We start from the raw sequence: 25,402 nt of genomic DNA, 5'->3' as shown, positions 1-25,402 counted from the left end.
GACTTGGACCCAAACTAACATTGGCTCTGTGGTTTCCAATCTGCTGATTGTGGAACTTCGGACTTCTCAGCCTCCACAATCACACATGCCAAATCTTTATAATAAATGTCATTGTTCATATCAGTGCATCTTTCTGGTTCTGCTTCTCTGGAGGACCCCGATCAATACAGATAGACTTGTATCATGAAAAGAAATTGAATTCATAATTAAAAGACTTGTCATGCACGGAAGGTTGGGTGGAGATGGCTTTGCTGGTGAATTCTCCCGAACATTCAATGAAGAAGTAATACCAATATTATACAAACAACTTTCTGAACATTGAAGAGGAAGAAAAGCTTCAGAGCGTATTTTTGAGGCAAGTAGTAACCAGCTCTCTCACTCTGCAAAATGGATTAAAATATCATAAGAAAATAAAATATGCATCTATTTACATGAACTTAGACCCATATATCCTTAATAAATAAATTAAGACTAATAAATTAAACCTAGTAACATATAAAACAGGTATGTCACAGGAAAACTGGTTTATGCGGGGTGTGCAAGTTGTTTACACCTCTGAATAAAGGGGAGAAACTATATGGTTGTTACAATAGGGGAGAAAAAGCTGTTGAAAAAGATCAAACTCTTCTTTTTTTTTGTCTACTACCACCAAAATCTGCACCTGCTGTGTTTCCACTGGTGTCTTCTGGGATTCAAGGTTCATTGCATTGGCCCTCCTACTAGTCACAGCATGGAGACCACAGGGTGGGGGTTGGGGGGAACTGCAGTACCTCCCACCTAGGACCCCACACCCTCCCACATCACCCCCTTCCAGCCCATCCATTTTCAGGGCTAGTTGGCTCGCAGGTGAGTTGTTACTCACTCCTTAGTGGATTCTGACTTCATGGCCGCTGTCCTCTTGGTCAAACTCCTTTCACGATAGAACTTTTCAGCGAATAAAAGAATATACTGAAAATTCTTAAAGTTAAGAAAAGGAGGAGCAGGGCTCGCTTTGGCAGCACATATGCTAACATTGGAACAATACAGAGACGCTTCACGCGGCCTCTGATGACACTCACGTTTGTGAAGAAAAGGCAGAGCATTCCTTTTGATGGATATGAAGCAAGAACAGGGACAGTTAGTCCTTCTTTTATTCAGATACAAGGATAGGAAAAGAGCTTCTTTTTTCCTATTAGAAGCTTTACCTCAAATGATTACACCTTGAGGGAAGGCAGGGGGGTGGTGTGGAACACGGAGATTCTCCATCATTCATGATGGAAACTATGGGCAAGACCATAAAAGAACCCAGAGGGGTCACAGAGCAGAGAGAAGGACAGTTAATGGATGATTGAGCCAAGATGAAAGAATATGCAAAGGCTCCCTTTTACATTTGAAGACTATAATTCCAGAGATATGGACAAACAGCACATTACTCCCATCTTTGGATTTCCTGACTTGGGCTCTATAAATATTATATGCTGTTTTTCTAAAATTGTTTGTCAAGTAGTAGAAATGGGAGTAAGGAAGCTTGCTAACATCATGGCGGAGGAACTGGCGTTGTTAGCAAAACATACAGAGTATAATTTGGGAGCCAACAGAGTAAAAATCCCATATTTATGGAAAAAAATCCCATATTTTCTAACAAAGGTGAGGACTTCTATGTGCAAGTTAAGGTTTTATTTTAAATCAAAATATTTCCCCAAACAGAAAGCACGTGGCTCATGGACAAGGTCTTTGAGGAGTGGTGGGTAAACAAAATTAAGATTTGCCCTGGCAAAAAGAAGAGTGTGCCAAGCTTTGGCACTCAAATTGTGGCTATCTGAACAGCAGAGATAAGTCGTTATCTCTGTCAACATCATCAATTTACTCCATCATAGAGACCCATCTGCAAGAAGTAGAGTGCAGAAAGATGCCTTTAGGGTGGTGTGCCGTTGTCTCTTCATAGAACAGGGCAATCTGTCTTGAGCAAAACCTGTGTACACCAAGGACCCAGGACCTCGAGTGCCTGATGGAGACACAGATCATATACTGCTTGCTCTGTGGGGGGAACTTCCTTGGGAAGACTCTGAGACCGACTCTGGGTACTGAAGTTCCCACGTCCTGTTTGGATATCAAGTTAAGACTCAATGGTGTTTTGGGACAGGGGTATGTATTTTTCTTTTATTCTTACTTAGGTGGCTATTCCTCTGGCCTATGAGAGGCATGTCCATTCCATGCCGGTCCCTAAGACTCATGAGAATTGTTCCAGGGGACAAAACCATGGAACAGGAGTAGAATAATCTTATAAAAACTACTTTTTGTAAAACTAGTTGTCTGAGAAGGACATAAATGTCTAAAGGGATTTTTTTCCATTAAAAAAAATGCTTGACTCTCTGTTAGCAAATTAAATCTTACAGTTGTAAAGAAACATTCCAGATTGTGCTTTGAGATTATCTCGGCCATGTAAGGTTTGAAACTGTGTTGCTCAAGGGTCAACTGTGTTTTCTTTCTTTCTTTCTTTCTTTCTTTCTTTCTTTCTTTCTTTCTTTCTTCTTTCTTCTTTTCTTTCTTTCTTTCTTTCTTTCTTTCTTTCTTTTTCTTTCTTTCTTTCTTCTTCTTTCTTTCTTTCTTTCTTTCTTTCTTTCTTTTCTTTCTTTCTTTCTTTCTTCTTTCTTTTTCTTTCTTTCTTCTTTCTTTCTTTCTTTCTTTCTTCTTTCTTTCTTTCTTTCTTTCTTTCTTTCTTTCTTCTTTCTTTCTTTTCTTCTTTCTTTCTTTCTTTCTTTCTTTCTTTCTTTCTTTCTCTCTCTCTTTCTTCTTTCTTTTTCTTTCTTTCTTTCTTTCTTTCTTTCTTTCTTTCTTTCTTTCTTTCTTTTCTTTTCTTTCTTTCTTTCTTCTTTTTCTTTTTCTTTTTTTCAATCTCCTAAGAATAAAAGGCATTCATTTCTATTACAGGATCACCAGATTTTATGGAACTTAATAAAGGTAGTAGAAGAAATATTTGTTTTATTGCTATTGTTTTATTATATTTTCCTGATAAATTCGAACGTACCTGTACACCATATAGCTAGAATTTTTTTTACAGTGAATTCTAGAGGAAAAGTGGAATTGTAGCTCCATGGACTATACCAAATTTCCTATGATTTCACTTCAAAGAGGAATGTATGCAAGACAGAGTATCCGTTGCCATCATAATGAAGACAGAAAAGGTGATACTATTTCTTGTTTATACTCAGGATGGTCCATGTGTTCAAATAAAGAGAGAAGATTTCTTGTGGTCAGAGAAGGGAAGTATTTCTAATATGTGAGTATTTTGCTTGACGTTTCTGTAAGCAGATCATGAGTAGAAAACAAGGGTTTGGGCTCGGGCAGATGTGGTTCCCAGCCACCGACTCAGCTTCGCCAGTGCGGACATATGGTCCCTTCCAGGCTTTCTGTGAGTCGTGTGTCGTCTGTGTGGCGAGTCAGTTGGAGGCATCAAAAGGAAGCAGCTCTGAGTCTAGGAGCACACATGTTACACGGTGGCTTGTTGGGTCAAGTGCTGTTAGTTCTTAAACTTCAGAAGGAGCCTGAACCCAGAGATAAAACAAAAATAACCATGCCAGATGCTACCTAGGAACAGAGGTGTAAAGAAATAAAGTAATAAATACTGTCTTTCCATGGGACAGGAATACCAGGACCAGTGGGCAATATTTATTTTCAGCTTCATGGTCAAGACAGTCAACATCGTTTCAAGACAATAGGATCTATAAGGCACATGCTCTCGGGCTACCATCCTCAGTTTCCTATAATGTAACTTTATGTTACTTAGATAGCCTTTCTGGAACTCAACATAATAGTGACTATGTCATTCTGAACTGCCCGAGGTACACTGTTAAATACTTAATAAATGTCAGATTTCCTACCCTTAAGAACTGAAACAATTGCATGGCCCAATTTCTTACACTTAGCACAGCACTTACTTTTACTTTAAAATATTTATGAACACTAACTATTGCATGGAATCAGAGACTAATCCTTTTACCTGATCTTTCTGACCAACATATGCTTCACAAGTGTCATGACTCAACGCCACAGTGAGGGGAGCAACAGGTTGTGAAGAGTGACGACATCAAGGGACACAACCATGGACCTTCAACAGAGGGATCCAGCCATCCACCAGGGCCAAACTGGGCCAGGGTCTCTGCCTCAGGAGGCACAGAGAAACCTACAGAATTTCCTAAAGGGGCAGCCAGTTATTATTGGGGTAAGTACAATGAAGGTCATCTAAGGATTTTGAGGTGGCTCATATTCCTCTGAACTTGCTCTGGGTCAAAGCTACATGATTACCTGAGACAAAAGTTTGGAGTGGTCACAATAATTACCATATCAAGAAGAAAATAGGACTTTAAAATGAGAAAACACATGTACCATTTAGCCAAATCACCAAACTATTTTATATTTGGGAACACTGAATGGAAATTTAAGTGCTGATCTTGGAATTCCCCCAAGTTAAAGGGCTCCTGAGCCATTTACACCTCCACATGTGGGGCACGTAATTCTAAGAGGAAAGCTGATTCCTCCTAACTCAGAGGCACTTTCTCATTTTCTAGGTGAGCCAAATCATGATTGGCCTAATGAATATTTGCCTGTGGATTATGGTAAAAGTCTTCCTTTCATTCCATAAACTACATCTATTCCTAGAGGATACTGTATATACCTTCATTTTCCTTTTGGGACCAACTTTTGTAAGTAAATTGGAACAACTTATCTCTGTATCACTTAGAATATATGTAAAATCCTTAATAGTTATATGTAAGCACAAAATTGGAGGAAAAGTATTGAGAAATATTTGGTGTTAGGAAAAAAGACTACGGAATGAGGTATTCAAAGACTAACTCCTTGAACTTTATCTTTGTACAGTTAATCACATCCGGAACTGTGTCTATTGTGTCTGGGATGAAGACAACAAAACAGATGGTATGTTTATCTACAGTTTCAGAAAATCAAAGGAGGCATAGCATAGATTGACCTTCATTTTCGAAATAATCAGGCTGTCTTTGATTCTCGGAGTTTTTTTTTTTGTCTTGAGTTGTGATCTCAGGATGATTTTTTCCCTGTTCCCTATAGGTCATATAGTAGATAGCAACCCTGTGCATAATTTTTACAAATTCCAATTTTACCTACACTTTAAGTAAAATGTTCACATGTGTACAATCAACTTGCCAGGTTGAAGAGTGTAAGAACAGGGACTCAGTTTCTGATTCTTTTTCAGATCTATGGCAACATTGGAACAAACACTGTGGCCGCCATATTGACAGGAGTGTCCCTAATAATCGTTGCATTCAGAATAGCCATATCCCTTTACTTCCTACCAAGCACATCAATTCGTTATTTCATGATTGTAAGTATTGATAGATCTGGTGAAAAAAAAACTCCTGATATTTATCCACATGTATAAAATTTCTTATAGAAATCTTTCTCATCACAGGTGGGCAATAGGGCCCCACTTAAAACTGACAAATCACTTGCAGAAAGGTCAGGGCCTTGACTCCAAGTGAATATCTACAAAATATAAATTATTGATGATGTCAGGACTTATGTACATCAGGTGAAGCTAAATAAGACTCTTATTTTAGGTAAGATCAGAATGGGTGCCAATGAATTCGCTCAATGATTGTGATTGTCTTCACTGAGGTAAAGACAAGTCTAGATGTTTAGTCCATTCAGCACAGTGATAGACAAAGTCTAGGATCCTTTCTAGAAAGTATATTTAACAAAACTGACATGGATCTACTGATCACATGGTGAAAATTACTATGAGCTAGAAAGGAATTCTAAAACATTCTGATTTTTAAACACCTCAATAAAGTAAGGTTTGCAAATGAGCAGCTTTTTATCAGTTGGTTATGTCGAGAAAAAAAATGGATAACAGGATCTTACTTCACTTGTGTGAAAATTACAAATGAATGAAATTGCAAATTTGGGAGTCTGTAAATTGGAGTAATTATGTGTACCTCTGCCCAGATTTTATCTGAAGGTGAAGCCAGAGTGTAGTATCTTACTACCGCTGACAATTTGTCAATGAGTTAGGAAGGACAATATTCAGGGTCCGTGACAGAAGCTCCCTTGCTCAGTTCTTCAAACTTTCCTCTCCCTGCATGATTTTAACTTGCAGGGGATTATGAGTATGAAGCTTATCCTCATCATCCTCGGACTCATCCTCTCAGTGTTGCTTTCTGCGTTTGGATGCAGCGCGGTCTGCTGTGGTACGACCTCGGTGAGTGTCCGTGATCTAGAGGACTTATGATGTGTTCTGAGATATTCTCTGCCACTTTTCCATTTACCTCTTTAAGTTGTCCTGAAACAGTTCAAAGCATACGAAACATCTAAGACCCTCTTTCACTTTAGGAGCCCCTCACATTCCATTTTGCCCCTGGCAGCCACATGAGCAGGATCAGACGTGGCACTAGCAGAAGATTGCTTGGATGGATAGAGATGTGTATGTCAGAAAGAGAAGAGTGGCCCCAAGGGGACTAGGGCCATGGGCAAGTGAAATGTCATATCACGTCATGAAATATCATCTCCTGTGTGTTCTTCCTCCACAGGTGGTTGTCGACTTATCCTCCAATGAGTGTGAACTTCCCATATCTGCTCTTTATCATAATTATGATGATGTGGCTTTCCAACCCACTTAGTTGTTTGATATATTAACTTTTGAGCTATCTCTGGAATTACTTAAATTTCATTATTGGGAGTAAATTAGTAATCAAGAAGTAAATAGTCTTCAGTGTTCTCAGGGGGAGAAAAAGGCTACAGATTTGCTGATGTTGACGCTGCTATGGTCTCCTACTCTATCCCCAATCATGATTACATTTGGACATGATGAATGAAGCATATGATTCATCCGCATCAGCACTGGCATCATCTCACACCTCTTGTAGTGTGAAATAAAGGGAACATATCAAAAAAGTTGTAGGTATTTGGGACTCTGGTCTGGCCTTGGAGGATATGTTCCAACTGCTGACCTATGCAATTTCTGAAAAGCCATTCACTTCAGACTATAATGCTAACGCTATACTGGGAATTGTGCGATAGGCCAGCCGGGTAGATCATGCTGTTTCTGACACTCGCCCTCTTAAAGAGTACAGATTTCCAGAAATAAATGAATTAAAATAAGCCCTGCTCCTATCCTTTCACCTTGAAGCAGCCATTGTTTCTTTTCATTTTATGTTGTAGTGTTATCTGTATCATGAAGATTTGACATCATGAAGTCAGTTACCATCTTTTAACCTCAGGATTTTATAAAGCCATTCAATGAGTAAAGTGTGACTGGTGTATTAAAATAGGAAAATACCCAGGCTGGGTGGCTCAGTCAGTTTAGCGTCTGCCTTCAGCTCAGGACATGATTCCAGAGTCCTGGGATGAAGCCCCATGTCCAGCTCCCTGCTCAGCCAGGAGTCTGTTTCTCCTTTTCCTCTGCCACTCCCCCCATCCTCCCACTGGTGCTCTCTCTCACTCTCTCATTGTCTCAAATAGAAGAATAAAATCTTTTTTAAAAGTAGGAAAATACATACACATTCTGCACACAGGTACTGCTTCTTCAGTGACTAATCCCTTGCAGGTCCTTATTCTCTTTGCTTTGTGGATCCTGATGCAGCCTGAAATAACCTACACACTACTTGACAAGGGAACAGTCATTATCACATGTTGACTTTTTTTGACAGGCCTGGAACACTCTCAATTTGTAATCTGTCATCAAAAGATGCATGTGGCCTCTCTTAGTATATGTCTAACCAAAATTTAAGGAGATACTAACAGATGGCTTAATGCAATCCTGCCCCTACCACCTGCAATAGGATCGGAAAATGGCAATCCGCTGTGTGATTCTGACTTAACTGTTGTCACAGTTTGATAGCATGTTGTCAACTACAGTACATTTATTGGCACTTAACGCTGTCTTAGACATTAGACTCTGGTCTATGGGAACAACAAAAGACTGTAGAAAAAACATCTAATTGTGGCCTAAAAAATTAAACTTTCTTATTTTAATGCTCTTTTTCAGAAAGCAAAGTCTACTTTACATTTTCTAGTTCTGGATTTTTTAAAAGATCCTTTGGGACTTTCTACATAGACAATTATATCTTCAATAGGGACATTTATATTTCTTACTTTCCAAATTCTAAGTCTTTTCTTTCTTTTCTTACCATATTACACTGGCTATGACTTCCAGTAGATGTTGAACAGGAGTGGGGAGGGCAGATACACTAGTATTGGGAGACAGAGGAGTACATTCAGTAGGTTACTATTGGGTATGCTATAACTGTGGGTTTTTGTATATGGCTTTTTTCAAATAATGGGAATTCCCACCTACTACTAGTTTTCTGAGAGTATTTTTCTTTATCATGAATGAATAAGTTTTGTCAAATGCATTTTCTGTATATTGAGAAGACCATGTGTTTTGTATTTATTTTGTCAACATGATGAATTGTATACATTGATTTAAAAAAATCAGTTTTGCCTTCTTGAAATAAATCCCATTGGTTGTGGTGTATTATCCTTTGATACATTTTTGGATTTGATTTGATAACACTTTGTTGAAGATTTTTGCTTCTATATTGAAAGTTATTGCTTCGTAGTTCTTATGATATCTTTGTCTTGTTTTGATATTGCAGTAATGCTGACCTCATAAAGTACAACGGATTATGTTAAATTATTAGTTTTTCCTTAAATATTTGGTGGAATTAGTCAGTGATATGGCTAATCAGTTGGAGTTGGTTTTGCTGTTGCTGTTGTAATGGTTTTGTCTATACATTCAATTTTTTAAATAGATATTAAACTATTGAGATCATCTATTCTTGAGTCAGTGTTTATAACTTGTGTCTTTCAAATAAAGATTCTATTTCCTTCAAGATGTTAAATTTATTTCATAAAATTGGTCACAGTATTTATTTATTATCCTTTAACTGTCTCTGAATTCTGCACTGGTATCTCTTCTTTTATTCCTCACATTGATAGTTTTTGTCTTCTCTTTTTCCCTTGGTCAATCTGGACAAAGTTTAATCCATTTTATTGATTTTTATTGTAATGTCATCTTAATATAGTTATATATTAATACTTTGCTTGGTATATTTGAGCTTGATCATTGAGATAGAGTCCTGAAATTTAAATATTATTGGAAATATATTTATTTTTCTGGTTTTTTTAATGTTTATTTTACTTTAGTGAAGGTATAGTTTATAAGGTGCTAAAGCAAAGACCAAGAGAAGTTGGTTGAAAATATGAATTTCCTAGAAATTGCTCCAAAGGAAAGAATTTTATTTAGTAAGCTAAAAAAATACATTCTTTTTTAGATTAATAGAAAGAAATGGAAAGACAATGTGCAGAAATAAAACTATCAATTGGTATTGCGGATTATGGTAATAAGGCTACTAATTTTGTGCAACAAAATATGATATGTATCAACTTTGTCTAAACACATGAGAACTGCTTATCTGGAATTCTGGGTGTGGAAATACAGCAAATGAAGAAACACAGAGATCAGAGCATAGATTTTCCTCCCCCATATGTTGTCACAGTCCTTGATAGATACAGAAGAGACGTAAGCTTAAGAAGACTACAGGCTCCCACATCTTGTGGTGGAACATGTCTAGGTAGGTAACCTTTTTTTCCTCCATTATCCTGAGCACCAGAAAGTACTTTTGTCTATGTTCTGAGAGGCACAGGTGTGAAACCTGACAGACTGAGGCTGGACTGAATGTGGGCTCAAGGCAGAGACCATTCTTCCTTTGTTTCCATTGGTAGATACTCACTGCCTAATATTTCAGGAATTTTTTTAAGGTAATGAGAAAGTTCCAGTGACTTAGATACATTTGATCTTGTCTTCATTCCTGCTCTCTGACTTTCTGATTATGCAAGCACACCTTACTCATCAGTGGGTAGAGAGTAAGGCTTAGCATTAACAAGGAAGTTTATCTCCAGCCCTATTTTCTAGCGGACGCAATTTAAGATACAGGGGAATAATTTGGTTAGAATTGTGACAGAAATTTTTTGGTTACAATCTGCAAGTGCAATTCAGCACTTCAAGACTGGATATGGTAAGCCAGCTAGGTTCACAGTGGCATTCTTAGTGAGAATCATGAGAGTTTTATAACTAAGCTGGTAGAGGTATAACGAAGAGGATTTGGTGGGTTTGAAGCTATATTAACTTAAAAGGTTAATAGGGCTTTGACGTCAATATTTAAGGTGAGGACAATGTGGTAAACAAGGCGAATTTTTGTACTGTGGAGTAGCCAAGAAATATTGCAATGTCATTCTCTAAATAGACAACAGAGATGGAAGAGCAGCATTTGTTAGAAAGATGATAACTGTAAATGCGAAAATCTTACCAAAATATTGAACAGTTGGATGGTGGCTTCAAGGAGCAATCAAAGGCTGAATTACAAGTGTAAGATTGATAGAATATTACAGTATTTAATAACATATATCTGTAACAAAAATCATTAAAGTGAGTTTAGTGAATCAAAATGTGTCCAGTAAATATTATAGTCAATATTTTAAACCTAGAAAATAAATATATTTATTAAGTGAATGAATGAGTAAATAATGACATTTGCAATGAGGAATAATGGGAGATACTTTTTGGAGTCAACAATTTATTCCCCCCCCAACAAAGTTATACTGAAAGCTATGGCTCCCTCAAAAACTCAAACCTGTTACATGGGAGCTTCAGGAGGCTGAATAGGGGATGTGTTAGTCTGAGCCAGGCTTGATCTAAAGAGAAGATTTTTACTTATCAGACCTATGGCTCTTTGGTCCCACATCTATAAATATGTCTGTGAACTTGGGCAAGTTTTTTTTTTTTTTTTTTGGTTTGTTTGTTTGTTTTTTACCATCTTTGGATGTAGGAGTCACATGTTAAAAAGATATAATAACTGATTGAATAGATATTTTTTTAATGAAATATTGACAAGACTCATCCACTTAAGAAATAGAAAAAAAAAGTTCTTGTTAGCACTTCCAGCTTTCTCATATAAGATAAATTCCTTGTTTCGACTCCTTAATTGAAAGCAACTAGTGGAAATAGAAAAATTGAATACTTAGGATTAATCTTAAATGTCCCATAAGAGTCCATGTCATGATATCTTAATCTTTTCATTGGGGCTGCAAAGAAATTTACACACACACATTATTGGGACCAGTATACACTGCTATCTCCCCCACCCCCTTTTTAAAATAAATTTGGTATGGACCACAAAAGTCAGAAACTATGTTTCCACTTTGATCCAGGAATTTTGTACAAAAGCAATTAAGGGTCTAATTCCATATAATTAGCATAATGGGAGGAGAAAACATAAGAAATTATACAAAGTGTAAGCAGAACTAAATTAAAACATACTAGGGAGAGTGATAGAATTCATAGATACCAATGCAATAAGGAAGAGTCTGCCCCTATCTCTCAAACTTAACTTAATGTTAGCACATAGTCATAAAGTTGATATGGTAGAAGATTATATAGAAATAAAAAGCTAATATTTGGGGAGCAAAGGTTCAAAATGAGTTAGTTTTCAAAGGTGGCCATTCTGGGATTTGCTCTTCTATGGAAATCCATCACTGTTTTTGACAAGTACCAAAGCATAGCCTAACTTCTTGAGAAGATAACTGAGAATTTATGCTACATTTATCACATCTCTGATGATACTGAGAAAATCGGTTGCATCATTTCTGGTGTCACACCTATGAGGCATAAACATAATTATATTTTATGTTGACAAACCTGGAGCTTCAACTAAATTCTTTGTCACAGTAATTTTTTAAAAAAGATTTTATTTATTTATTCACGAGAGACACAGAGAGAGAGGCAGAGACACAGGCAGAGGGAGAAGCAGGCTCTATGCAGGGAGCCCGATGTGGGACTCAAACCCGGGTCTCCAGGACCATGCCCTGGGCTGAAGGCAGGCGCTTAAACCTCTGAGCCACCCAAGGATCCCTTGTCACACAATAATTAAAGGTATGGTGGCTTTTATCTAGTGTATCCCCAGGTCTCTGTTTCCTTAGCATAATTATGGATACTACTCCTATTCTCTTTCATTCTCAAAACTATCTTGGATTGGATGATAAATTACCTATACATTTAATTAAATTAAAGAGAAATGTCTTTAATTCAGATCTGTTTGCCTCTAAATCTCAGGTTATTTTCACTCCACCAAGAATAAGGCTAAATAGATATATCACAATTCCCATGGTGGGTACTTTTGTACAAGTCTGTGACCACATGCAACCTAAAAAACAAAACAAAACAAAAACCACAGACTTGAGATTTACAAATTTCCTTAACTTGGGAGGATATCTTACAGTTATGTAGGCTTTGATATTTCTCAACCTCTGTCATCTCTCTCCTTAATTTACACTGTTGTTTATCGCATCAGTGATATCAGAGTTACCAGCACGGACAAATGAACATCACATGGCCAGTGGCTTCTCTTCATACGTGATAAAGGCCTCAGATAAAGGAAATCCAGTATCTACTTCCATTGCGATAAAATGAACAGTATTTGGCATATGACAGTACATATCTGATGTTATTATCAGATGACAGATCTATTACAGAATGAGCAAAGCTTTGAATTCTGATGGGATGACTGTGGACATTTCTTCAAACCAAAACCAGAGTACCCCACTGGGAAAGACAGAAACATCTGGTACCCTGAGACATCCCTTAGACAAGCTGCAGAAATTCCTGAAGGGAAACCTAAAAGCACTGGGGGTAAGTAAACCACTAATAAAGAATTTTGAATCAGGAAAAGCAGGAGGATATATTCAGGATGAAGGATTATTCTGGCTAATGAAGTGGTTGGCATAGAGGCACCAGGTTATGACCTGTGTCAGCCATTCTGTGTCAACCATTCTGTGAAGTGGAAGTACAACACTTTGATTAAAAGCAAAGGACTAGAGTTTCCTCAAAAAGTTGAAAATAGAGCTACCTTACGACACAGCAATTGCACTATGAGGTATTTACCCCAAAGGATACAAACATAGTGATCCCAAGGGGAATCTGCATCCTAATGTTTATGGCAGCAGAGTCCACAACAGCCAAGCTGTGGAAAGAGTCCAGAGGACGTCCACCCACAGATGAATGGACACAGAAGATGTGGCATAGCGAGGCAGCAGAATAACACTAAGCCACTAAAAATGAAATTTTACCATATGCAACGATGTGGATGGAACTGGAGGATGTGAAGCTGAGTGAAATAAGTCCATCAGAGAAAGACAATTATCATATGGTGTCCCTCATGTGGAATTTAAGAAACAAAACAGAGGATCATAGGGAGAGGGAGGGAAAAATAAAACAAAACAAAATCAGAGAAGGAAACAAACTATAAGAGACTCTTAACTCTAGGAAACAAGTTGAGGGTCACTGGAGGGGAGGTAGGAGGGGATGGGGTAAATGGGTGATGGGCATGAAGGAGGGCACCTGATGGGAGGAGCCCTGGGTGTTATATAAGACTGATGAATCACTGAGCTCTACCTCTGAAACTAATAATACCCTATATGTTAATTGATTGAATTTATATTTAAAAATAATAAACATTAGCAAAGAAAGAAAGAAAAAAAGCAAGGGACTGTGTTTATATGGGCATGGGGGATGGGGAGGTACATTAAGAGGAGACCGTAGAAGTCCTAAGCTCTTGGATGAGCCTCATACTGATTATATCTTATTGAAGCAAGGTTTACCCACATGGGCTGGCCACTGGAAAAAAAAAAAAAAAGGCAGATTCTCCGGGAACTGATTCTTCTTAGCAGATCTTTTAATAATAGTCAAGGGGGTCAACCCTATGAGTGACCACGATATTTGGACCAAGTGATTCTCTCTCTTGAAAAAGGTTCACCATTGTCTTTAAAACATGGATTTTTGATAATTTGGGTGGTTGGTAATTTGGCTTGTTTTGTCTCTTATCCAGGTGGCTCAGATTATGATTGGTGTGAAATGCATCTTTTATGGGATAATTGGATTTCTTCTTCTTGATTCTGAAACGTACAGAATCATTTTCTTCTCGATTTACACAGGCTTCCCTATATGGGGGGCATTGTCTGTGAGTATCCCACATCTCTAATTATAATCATTTAATCACTCATTCATCAACTCAACACAGAACTTGTATGGCATCCTGCCAATTCTCGAGTGCTTGCAATGATGCTAGGTTAAGATCTGATTTCCAACCTGAACTTGAATATATATTCTACTATAATAAAGCCCTTAAGTTCTGTTCATTACTGTATAGCATGAACCTATTCGGTATAATCTTGTGATTTTGCCTGAGGAGAATATCCTGGGTTTGACACATAGAAGAAGAGTCTCTGAAATGTATTATTAATACGTGGATCAGAGAAGATGCTGGGGATAGGGAGATGCTCCTCCTTTTAAGTCATCACGCTTCTTGGCCAAATACACTGAGAAAAATGCCATGTAATTTGAGCTCACCTTTTCTCTTTGAGTTACCTTTGAGTTATATCTACTCTCTTTATTTCATTTTCTCCACATTGAATAAATTGTTTTCCCCTGTGATTTTTACATCCACTTCTTTTATTTAGCTAAAGGAATTTTACTATTCATAAGAATAAAAGGATGACCATGGTACCTTAATTGTGTGGTTGCACACACTTTAAGGATCTGCTTTCCTCCAAGTTCTGAAGGGAGGCCCAGGAAGTAGGGGAGGGAGAGGGAGGGGGGAGATGCATCTGGCACGAGGAGGAAGGGCGAGTTGAACGTAGCTGCTACTCTGCAGACATCTTTCTTATTTTATAAACAGTTTATCATCTCTGGATCTCTGACTGTTGCGTCTGCCAAGAAGCAAACAAAATCACTGGTAAGCTAACAAGTTTTCCATTTGTCGTTCAGAAAGAAAATGAGAACTTACAACACTCTGACTTCCCGTGTGAAGCCCAGTCCCCCAGGGGATTCATTATTTTGTAGTACATTTCATCCTGTAACTGTCACGTTGGCCCAATGACTCAAGTGATCATCCTATGGCTGGATCTCCCTGGATTTTAGAAATTGTGATCCTCATATCTTGTCACCATAAGAAGAATGAATAAAGATTTACGTAGCTACTAAAACCTCTCTATGGTATGAGGTTGGGCGATGTGAATAAAGAGAAAACCATGTCTTAGGGTTGAGCAAGGCAAACTTTTATTTTTGGTGGAGGGAAGAGCTATACAGAGTCAAAAACTACAGAGGCTAAGATGTCTATAATGCTTCATATCCTATCCATGGTATGTGCTTAAGAAAGATCAGGGATCCCTGGGGGGCTCAGCAGTTTAGCGCCTGCCTTTGGCCCAGGGCGCCATCCTGGAGATCTTGGATCGGGGCCCCCGCAGGAAGCCTCCTTCTCCCTCTGCCTACATCTCTACCTCTCTCTCTCTGTGTGTGTCTCTCATGAATAAATAAATAAAATCTTTTTTTAATAAATAAAATCTTTTTATAAAAAAAAATCCATCTTCTGCAAATTTTCTTCTCCCAAATGTGATTTGCCATTGAGCTGAATTGACCATATAGGAATGATGAAAGCCTGTAGATCCCATGGCTAAGTTAAGTCAGAATTCTCCCCTCAGCTTATAGGGTCTAGAAGCCCCTGGCCCTTAACTTATAAGCTCATTATTTACTTTTTTTTCAGCTGAGAGGGAATCTAGGCGCCAACACTCTCAGCACCTTCATCTCGATTGCTGGGATCTGTATTTTGTCGTACAATTTAACAAAAAATATCCACCATGATTGCGAGAAGGAACCTCTCTGTTTGGGCATCAAATCAATTGCAACTGTAAGTATTATCCTCCTGAATTGTGGGCAGACTGAATGCTTATCTGAGCATGATGCAGATGAGACATGATCATTGGTATATTTGAGGAACAAAATTCTTGCTTCCAAATGCCCCTCTACAGGTGTCACATTTAGGGAAAAAACAAAACAAAACAAAAACTATTTCTTTACAATGGCAAAGATCCCCAAGTTCTGGGATCTAAATTTTGTTTTTCAAGAAATAGCGGTGAAGAAGTAGAATGATGTTAAAATTTGAGTCAAAGATTGGGGTAGTCTTTACGTTATTCTTTATTATTCTTTAATTATATTCTATCATAATATTCATCACTGCTAGGAATTAAAAATAAGTATTTCACAAAGCTACATGGAGAATGAATATTTATTCTGACTTGCCACCACCTGAGAGTGGACGCTTTTTTGCAATAAAGCCTTGTGAAAGTAATGGAGATGAATGGCCTGAGGCAGAGGAGAAAGAAACAGGTGGGAAACCTGTAAAAGAGGCCAAGACCACTGGAATGTTGGAAGACACATCTCACCTATTAGAGCAAGGACAAAAAATTTCGCAACCGTCATTTGATTTTTACCTTAAAGTGTATTCCAAATTTGGGAAACTTTCTGGTTTTAACTAGAATTGAGTTCACTGGAAAACTAAAAGAATTTAGTATCTCACTGGGGAGATAGATCTGAACCCCTGCCGTTTCTGCTTTGTATATTGAGAAGAGCCAACTTTGTAAGCATTGGCAACATTACCAATATCTATGGCAAACTAATAATAACTTCAATAATAGTATAACTAATAACCCACCACTACCACCACCAATAATAATAGTAAGTGGAATAATCATTGTGAATTCTGAAATCTCATCAAGTTTTACTTCCTATCTTATATTAGTATATTCAAGAATATTGACTATGCTAACTCTTGTTTCCTACAGCAGCACATATACATCTGGGTTCAGATCCAACCTCATGCCACCATTTTGTATAATGTAATGTGTCCCCTTTTGAGGGCCTGATGTGAGGCTCTGAAATAAAACCTTCCAAACTATCATCAGGGTGGAAGGTAATGCATGACATTTTATTTTCTTTGACAGGGACTTGTGATTGTCCTAATGATCCTAACTTGTCTGCAAATTTTAATTTCACTTCCTCTCTCCATGCTCAGTTATAATGTGGATGACGAGAATATTCACTGGGTAAGTGCAATTCTTGGAAGAGTGAGGATAATTTCAACTATTTCATGAAGTGGTTTGTCAGTAACTCTTTCTACCTTGGGTAAAACAAACAAAAACATAAGCTATAACTGATTCTGTGGATAACCTGGGAGCTACTAGTTGTGTGCTGAGCACAGTTGGAATACATAGTGTATAATTCTCTAATCCATACAGAAACTCTCACCCATGGGTATATATCCATGAATTCAAACATCCATCCGGGCATGCATGCATGCATCCGTGCCTCCATCCATCCATCCATCCATTAACTTACTAGAGAAGTATACTCTTTAGTATGATGAATATACAAAGTACATATCATCCAAAAAATAATAAAATCAAGGTATAATTAATTTAAAAACCTGAAACAGATTAAATATATTATTGCAGGTCCACACAGTTGAAAATACAGCAGACTAAGAAACACAAATAGAGTTGGAATTTTGTATTTTATTATCACACGTAACAAATATAGGTAATACAGAAGTAGTAGCATACTTTCCCAACCTCATTACTTGGTTCTTTTTCTGTGTTGAAATTACTGCTGCAGCTGTGCGTCAGTTAGGGTTAATTCAAACAGAAAATGGAAAGATTTATGGCAACAAAACTCCCCTCCCCTCATTTCAAGTATATAACATTTATCACGAGCATTGAATTCCCTGATCCTAAGGGAAATAACGCAAGTCTGAATTCCTCAGGACAGGCAGTTGGAAAGGAAGACCATGGATGGGAGGGACCCAAGGGCATGGCAAAAGGCGTCACCCAGAGGTGGAAATTCTTCCCTTTCACCTTTTATTGTAAGCAAGAAGCTGGGTGAGCTTTACCTTCAATGCTTTGGAAATCTCCTCAGTTTGTTATCAAAGTTCACCATTTACTAGTTGTGCTTCCCACATGACCGTGAGACAACATTCTGTTAGATTTCTGCCTCTCCACAGCAAGACCTTCCCTTCAGTTTCTAGTAATGTGTTCCTCACTCCTTTCTGAGCCACACTGACAGCATTCTCAATGTCTTTAGTTCCAGTAAACAAAGAATTTGAAGCATTTTAGGCTTTCTCTGTACTTTTTATTTCTCAAAATTTTGTTCTTGAAAATCTTGCTCCTCAAATTTTCCTCAAACTTGTTTTGTCCCACGGCCCACTTCCACAGCTATTCCCATATCCTAGATATTCATTCACATACCTTAGATATAGTAATAGTACTGGATTGTTACCCCATTTCCGGTACCAAAATACATAATAAATGTTTGTTGTTGCTTGACGAATTGCCACAAGCATACCAACTTAAAACAATACCTACCACCGACTTACCACCTCGCAGCTCCGTAGATCAGAAGCCTGGGTGGACCTGGCTGGAAGCTCCACTCAGAATCTCACAAGGCTGAAGTCCATGTACTGGAGACATCAGACCTCTGGAAAGTCTCGAATGGTCTGCTAGCTCATTGTTGTTGGCAGGATTCTGTTGCCCGTCACTATGGGACTGAGATGATTGGCCAGGAGTCACTCACATTCAGTTCCTAGAAGCCACTCTCAGACATTATCAAGGTGTTCCCTCCATTTCAGCAACAGATAACTTGCTCTTTGTCAAATGTTTCTCATGCTTTGAATCTCTCTGACTCCTTCTTCTACTATCCAGAGAATAATCTGCTTAAAAGACTCCTGTAATTAGATTAAGGCCATCCAAATAATGTCTTCTTTATCATATGATATAACATAACTATAGTAATGACACCATATTATTCTGCACGCCACAGCTCCTCCCTTCATACTTGTGCAACACCCAGTGAGAAAAGATACAGAGAAGGGGAAGACGTGTTTATTCTTGTAAAAGATCCATGAAGGATTTGAGGTGAAATGTATCTCCCCTCTCGCATTACACTGGACCAACACGTGTCACGTGATCTCATTGAACTATAACGTATGCTGCAGAAGTCCATCAGGCTCAAATTGAGCTAAAGTAGATAGAATTTCTATTATTAAAGAAAGATGGGTAATGTTCTCAATGTCATTCTTCTCTATAGACACCACGTATAAATATCTACCTTCCTCCTCATGCCTAGAATACACTCATCAACTCAGAAAGGACAATAATCCAAACCATTTATTGTGCTGGAGTCTTTGTATATTTGTAGCTCTCTTCAACAAGTCCAGGCGTAGCCCATTGCAGTGCTGGCTGAAAGACAAATCACTTGCCTCCACTCTACTCACATCCTTTATGTGAGTGTGGAATGGACCAAAGATAATGATCATCAACCTGGAGAGAAAAAAAGAGAAATGTGAAATCACTGCTCTATAGCAATTGCAATAATTTTTATGCAAGAATTAAGAATTATGAAGATTCCTTTCCCCCTGCCCCAAAGACATAAAATACTTAAGTTATAGTGTAGTTCACGTCTCTGGGAGGTATTAACTTATTCATTTTTCCTCTCCAGCTCTTTGTACACTAATTTTCACGTCCATCACTACAGTAGACATTGGAGAGGATACTTTTCTTAGGTATTTCTTAGTATTTGCATCCTATTCTCTGATGATATAGGTGGCAGTAGAATTGCTTTATATTTTAAATATTCCCTGGCTATGGTAAGCCAGGTCTTTGCTCTCTATGGCAATGTACTTTTACCAAGAACAGGGATGGAAAGGTAGAACTTTTATTCTCAAAATGTGGCTTTCACCTCTAGATCCATGAAGGAGGTTCCAGCTCCTACTGTCACATCCACATCTCAACCAGCAGAAAGGAAAAAGGGGGATGAGAATACATACCCTTCTTTGTAAGTGTGTAACTCCAAACTGAGACATGCTATTTATTCTCACATTTTTCTGGATAGTAATTAAATATCTGTCCATACTTAGCTGCAAGAAAGCCTAGAAAACAGTCACAATTTTATCTCCATTTTCTAGTTTAAAAACAAGTTAGATTGTTAGGCAAAGAAAGGAAATGTTAGTAACAGTTCCATAGATTAAGTATTATTTAAAAATTATGAAAATACAATAGTCTTCCTTTATTTAAAAAAAACTCATATTTTTTCTCTCATCAAGTAATCATTCATTATAGAGACAAATATCAAATCACAAATACAAAATACAAAAAGACCTCACATTTTATATACATAATCACACCTACTGTGTTCAGACACTCAAAAACTTAGTTCTATTATCAGCTCATTATTTTCCAGCCCATCAGCAATGCACCAAATAAACAAAATTCCCAGCATTAGGTGGACTGGCATTCTTTATACCCAAATGATAAAAGAAGGCAAAAAGCCCTATCATCTCTCCCTATTTCTGTTGTTCAAGAATTATTTTGATGGGTAGGCTTATATTTTCCTTTATCTTCCTCAAGACTAAACACTGATAAGCCAGGTAGCCTGATACCTGGCTAAATATCTGGAAAAAAGTCATTATTGGGAAGTTTTCTTTCTTTACTCATTCACCTTCATGGTGAGCTTGGTGCTAAACCATTCATAGATGACCTGCTTCTGCATGTTTTTTTGTCTTTGTTTTTGTTTTTGTTTTGTAGCAGAGCAGTTCCTTTGCTCTTTGCTGCAATCTATTATTGAAAGTCAGCCCTTGACACAAGGGTTTGTAAATAAAATGTAAATAAAACTAAAAAACTATTAGCAACAATGTCCACAACAGCCAAACTGTGGAAGGACCTCGACGTCCTTCAACAGATGAATGGTTAAAGATTATGTGGTCTATGTATACAATGGAATATTACTCAGCCATCAGAAGGGATGAACATCCACCATTTACACCAACATGGATGGAACAGGAGGGTATGATGCTGAGCAAAGTAAGTCAATCGGAGAAGGACAATCATCATATGGTCTCACTCATATGGGGGATATAAGAAATAGTGAAAGGGATGATAAGGGAAAGGAGGGGAACTGAGTGGGAAAAATTAGAGAGGGTGACAGACCATGAAAAACTCCTAACTCTGAGAAACAAAGTGTTGCAGAAGGGGAAGTGGGTGGGTGATGGTATGTCTAGGTGACAGGCACTGAGGAGGGCACGTGATGGGATGAGCATTGGGTGTTATACTATATGTTGGCAAATTAAATTAACATTTTTTTAAAAAGGAGATTGATTTGGGAAAAAAAAAACTACTAGTCTCAGGTGTACAATATAGTGATTCATCACTTCCATACAACACCCAGTGCTCATCATGAAGAGTGCCCTCCTTAACCCCCATCACCTATTTCACCCATCCCTCCCTCACCTTCCCTCTGGTAACCATCCATCTGTTCTCTATCGTTAAAAGTCTGTTTCTTGGTTTCTCTCTCTCGCTCCTTTTTTCCTTTGCTTATTTGGTTTGTTCCTTCAATGCTACATATGAGTGAAATCATATGGCATTTCACTTAGCATAATACTCTCTAGGTCCATCCACATTGTTGTGAATGGCAAGATTTCATTATTTTCTATGGCTGAGTAATATTCCACTGCATATATATATTCCATATATACTACGTATATATACACCACATCTTCACAATCTGTTATAAGTTGATGGACACTTGGGATGCTTCCATTTGGCCACAAATGGCTACTATTTGGCCATTGTAAATAATGCTGTTATAAACATTGGGGTGCATGCATCCCTTTGAATTAGTATTTTTGTATCCTTTCATAAACACCTATTAGTGCAACTGCTGAATTGTAAGGTAGTTCTATTTTTAACTTTTTGAGGAACCTCCATACTGTTTTCCAGAGTGTTTTTTCTGCCCATTTTTTAATTGGATTATCTGGTTTTGAAGTCTTGGGCTTTATCAGTTTTTTACATATTTTGTATACTAACCCTTTATCAGATGTCACTTGCAAATGTCTTCTACCATTCTGTAGGTTGCCCTTTAGCGTTATTATTTCCTTCATTGTGCAGAAGCTTTGCATTTCAGTGAAGTTCCAATAGTCTATTTTTGTTTTTGTTTCCCTTGCCTCAGGAGATATATCTAGAAAGAAGTTACAATGACCAACGTCCAAGATGTTGCTGCCGGTGTTCTACTCTAGGAGTTTTATGGTTTCATGTCTCACTCACATTTAGCTCTTTAATCCATTTAAAATTTATTTTTGTGTATGGCGTAAGAAAGTGGTCCAGGTTCATTCCTTTACATTTTGCTGTTTTTTTCCCAACACCATTTGTTGAATCATTGGGTACTTTTAGTCATGATTGAAATTGACCTTATCTTCTTCCTTTTTGGAGAGCAGCCAGTGGGCTCCTCTGGGCCCAAAGTCCACCCAATTTATCTTTGGAGTAAGAGAGCATATATTTGGAGACAAATCATTGAGGACTTGGATTATATTATTCTTAATGGCTTATGTTACATACTTTAAAGATTATTCTTTGGCTTATTTACAGATTTATGTATTGCTTTGCTGGAAATCACCTTCTGAAGGTCTTTATCAAGACTTGTTGCCTCAAACTATAATATATCAAGAACTTGAACGCAAAGAAGATACACCTTCACGTTATCCCACAGATACTAACAAACAAATATGAGTCTGCACCTCTGTATTTTGGATCCACAGTGATAGCAAGAAGCTCATACTGTGGCCACTGAGGCATGAATACACACCTGTGAAGATACATAAGCATAGAGTTCAGGGTCACAAAGAGAGCAACTAGCATTTATAACATTGAGATTTTGGTTGTTGCCACTTTTTTTGTTAGGGTTGGATGTCATCACAGACTAGGTTTATGCTCTGTTACAAAACTTAACCTTGAAATATTGGTGGCTTAACACATCAGAAGTTCATTTGCTATCTACTTTACATGTTCTTTACTTCACTTTAGATGCACACTGATATGAGTTCTACCAAATAGAACAATATCTCAAAAAGTTTTTTTTTTTTAATTTTCTCAAGATAGGGAAAGAAAATGTTAGAAGTTGGACCTTTAGCAATTAGTTGTTCTAGAAAAAGCAAGTGTCACTTTTTGCCACAATCCTTTAAACAGTCATCTTCCCAGCACTGTGTGGGAGACAGGAAATGTAGGCTGACATCAAGTTAAGAAGCTTAATTTTTGATGAAAACCACTGAAGTAAACATAGAGTTTCCTGAAGTAATTGTGAAAATTGTTTGCATGAAGTCTTTGGTCCATCATTTTTACACTCTGTGACTTTGGATGTGCATCTTCCCTGACTAAAGATCAGTTTGCTTATCTCTCAAATGGTCTAGCTTGTGCTTACTCAGTTCAGATTGGGATATCTATCAAGGAAAACAGTTAATATAGGTTTAAAAAAAAATCCCAAACTTTTAACTATATGAGGTACTATAGATTATAATATTTTATTAATATCATGTTAGGTTAATTATTTATACTGCATCATTCTAAGTACATTAAGGTTTTCTGATGATATTTTATGTAAATAGTCATATATAAAAACTTGTGTTGTTTAATTGACCCACTGACAATTAATCAAAGCATTACCCCATTCCTCTTGAATAATACAACCAAAACTTTTCAAAGTCTAATAAAATTAATACTATTTCCCATGAGATCAAACAATTCCATTCCTGTTCTACATACTACAGTAGCCACTATACATGTATAGCAAGTTAAATTTAAATTATTTAAATCTTTTAAAATTTAAAGTCTATTTTCTTAGTCTCAGTAACCATATTTCAAGTGTTCAATGGCCACTTGTGGCTGGTCCAAAGCATTTGAAGAAAAAGATGGAGAAAATTAAGAGGATAAATAGACAAATACACCATTATATTTGGAGACCTCAACATATTTTTGACAGCAACTGGTGTATCAACCAGGCAGAGAAGTAGTAAAGGTATAGATGGTATAGATGGCCTGAGCAGCAGTTCAATCAGGTTGATCTAATTGACATTTATAGACTTCTTCATCCAACAACAGTACATTTTTCTCAAATATTCATGGAATATTTACCAGTATTGGTTACTTCCTGTGTTGAAACACAACTCGACAAATTTAAAGGAAAAGAAATCATACAAAATATGTTCTCAGATAATAAGAGAATTGTGGTAAGTGGAAAATTCAATATATTTGGAAATTATTAAACAGCATACTTCTGAATAGTCCATGGGTCACAGAATAGTTTTTAAAATGTGTAAAAATTGTGGAGCTTCTTGTGTCTTTTTTTAGCACTTCTCATGATTTTCTTTTCAAACCAGATGTAACATATATAACAGATGGCTATGGATAAAAATTTTTATAGATGTGTACAAACATGGTGCTATGGACTGAGCATCTGTACCACCCCCCCACCCCCCGCCATCCCAAATTCACAGGCTGAAACTCTAATCCTCAATGTGATGGTTTTTGGAGAAGGAGCCTTCGGGAGGGAATGAGGCAACAAGGATGGATCTGGAATGAATACCTCATAAGAAATGATATGAGAAAGTTTGCTTTCTCTCTTTGTTCTCTACTATTTGAGCATACAATCAGAAAATGGCTATCTAGAAGCCAAGAAAAGACCTGACCATGCTGCTACCCTGATCTCAGACATCCAGCCTCCAGAACTATGAGAAATAAATGCTGTTTAAGCTACTCAGTCTATAATATCTTGTTATAGTAGCTCAACCAAGACATGTGAGTTAATAGACATATGCACATTTCTTTGCTCTGTTAAGTTAGAGAACCGGAAAGAAATGACATACCAATAGCAACAACCATACCTAGAGCCCAGATCTTGATTTCTAATCCCATTCTCCAATAAAAGGAAACAGGGCTGCCTGATGAAATGGCTGATTCCAAAACTGGAGCACTAGCTCCGTAAGATGAGCCTGAGAATATGGTGGTGCCATAAAACAGGGAAGGGCTCACACACAGTGAGACACAACGATGGGGTTCAAAGAGACACAGGAGCCACTGTGACCAAAATAGAAATAATTTGAGCAATAAAATAAGGTAGCATTTGATTATAACCCAAAGTATATGTAAATATTCATGAATTCATACAAATGAATAATTGAGTGCATAAGTAAGTGGGAGAAAATAGATAAAATCCCAGCACAGAATATCTAGTAATTTATGTAGCTACTGCACCCTCAACGCAGTAGATTATAACTCCTGACTCCTTGAGTCTGGGCTGCACGCAATGGCTGTATAGTGACGTTTTTCCCAAGAGTACAGCATAAAAGTCAGGAAAAAGGTAACAGTGGAAAAAACCGAAAAACTTTACTCAGGGAGGTGATTAAAGTCAACATAAACAGCGTAAATCATGTTGATAATATATGCCCTTGATTGGTTATGATAAGAATATATTTTACTTCTGCAACCCTCCTCCCCAAACTCAAAACACTAGTCTAATCATGAGAAAGAAAAGTCAGACAAACTCCAGTCGAGGGCTGTTTTACAAAATACTTGGCCAGGATTCCACAAAACTATCAAGGTCCTCAAAACCCGAGTCTTGAGAATCGTCACAGCCAAGAGGAGCCTAAGGAAACATGGCAGCCAATGCAATGTGGTGTCTTGG

At 37.5% G+C, this 25,402-nt stretch overlaps 2 protein-coding genes across 3 annotated transcripts; both read left to right on the top strand.

Moving 5' to 3' along the window:
* The first annotated feature begins 1,892 nt into the window (after positions 1–1,892).
* LOC112667809 (membrane-spanning 4-domains subfamily A member 4A-like) lies at positions 1,893–8,789 on the top strand. Of its 2 annotated transcripts, none has more exons than XM_025459859.2 (8): positions 1,893–2,124; positions 3,192–3,259; positions 4,033–4,201; positions 4,548–4,682; positions 4,858–4,914; positions 5,210–5,338; positions 6,113–6,214; positions 6,543–8,789. In XM_025459859.2, exons 3-8 carry the CDS (start codon positions 4,082–4,084, stop codon positions 6,630–6,632), a joined length of 633 nt encoding a protein of 210 aa, XP_025315644.1. In that variant the 5' UTR covers positions 1,893–2,124; positions 3,192–3,259; positions 4,033–4,081; the 3' UTR covers positions 6,633–8,789. The 2 variants fall into 2 exon arrangements, with proteins under 2 accessions (XP_025315644.1, XP_025315646.1); XM_025459861.3 differs by lacking the exon at positions 3,192–3,259 and adding an exon at positions 3,041–3,164.
* Positions 8,790–9,466: 677 nt separating this feature from the next.
* LOC112667808 (membrane-spanning 4-domains subfamily A member 3-like) lies at positions 9,467–24,182 on the top strand. The gene is made up of 7 exons (XM_025459857.3): positions 9,467–9,587; positions 12,363–12,700; positions 13,896–14,027; positions 14,745–14,801; positions 15,609–15,752; positions 16,846–16,947; positions 22,315–24,182. Exons 2-7 carry the CDS (start codon positions 12,545–12,547, stop codon positions 22,453–22,455), a joined length of 732 nt encoding a protein of 243 aa, XP_025315642.1. The 5' UTR covers positions 9,467–9,587; positions 12,363–12,544; the 3' UTR covers positions 22,456–24,182.
* The last annotated feature ends 1,220 nt before the right edge of the window (positions 24,183–25,402 follow it).

This window comes from Canis lupus, chromosome 21, assembly GCF_003254725.2.
Source record: "Canis lupus dingo isolate Sandy chromosome 21, ASM325472v2, whole genome shotgun sequence".
Classification (NCBI taxonomy): Eukaryota; Metazoa; Chordata; class Mammalia; order Carnivora; family Canidae; genus Canis; species Canis lupus.
This window is presented reverse-complemented; position numbering and strand designations above follow the sequence as displayed.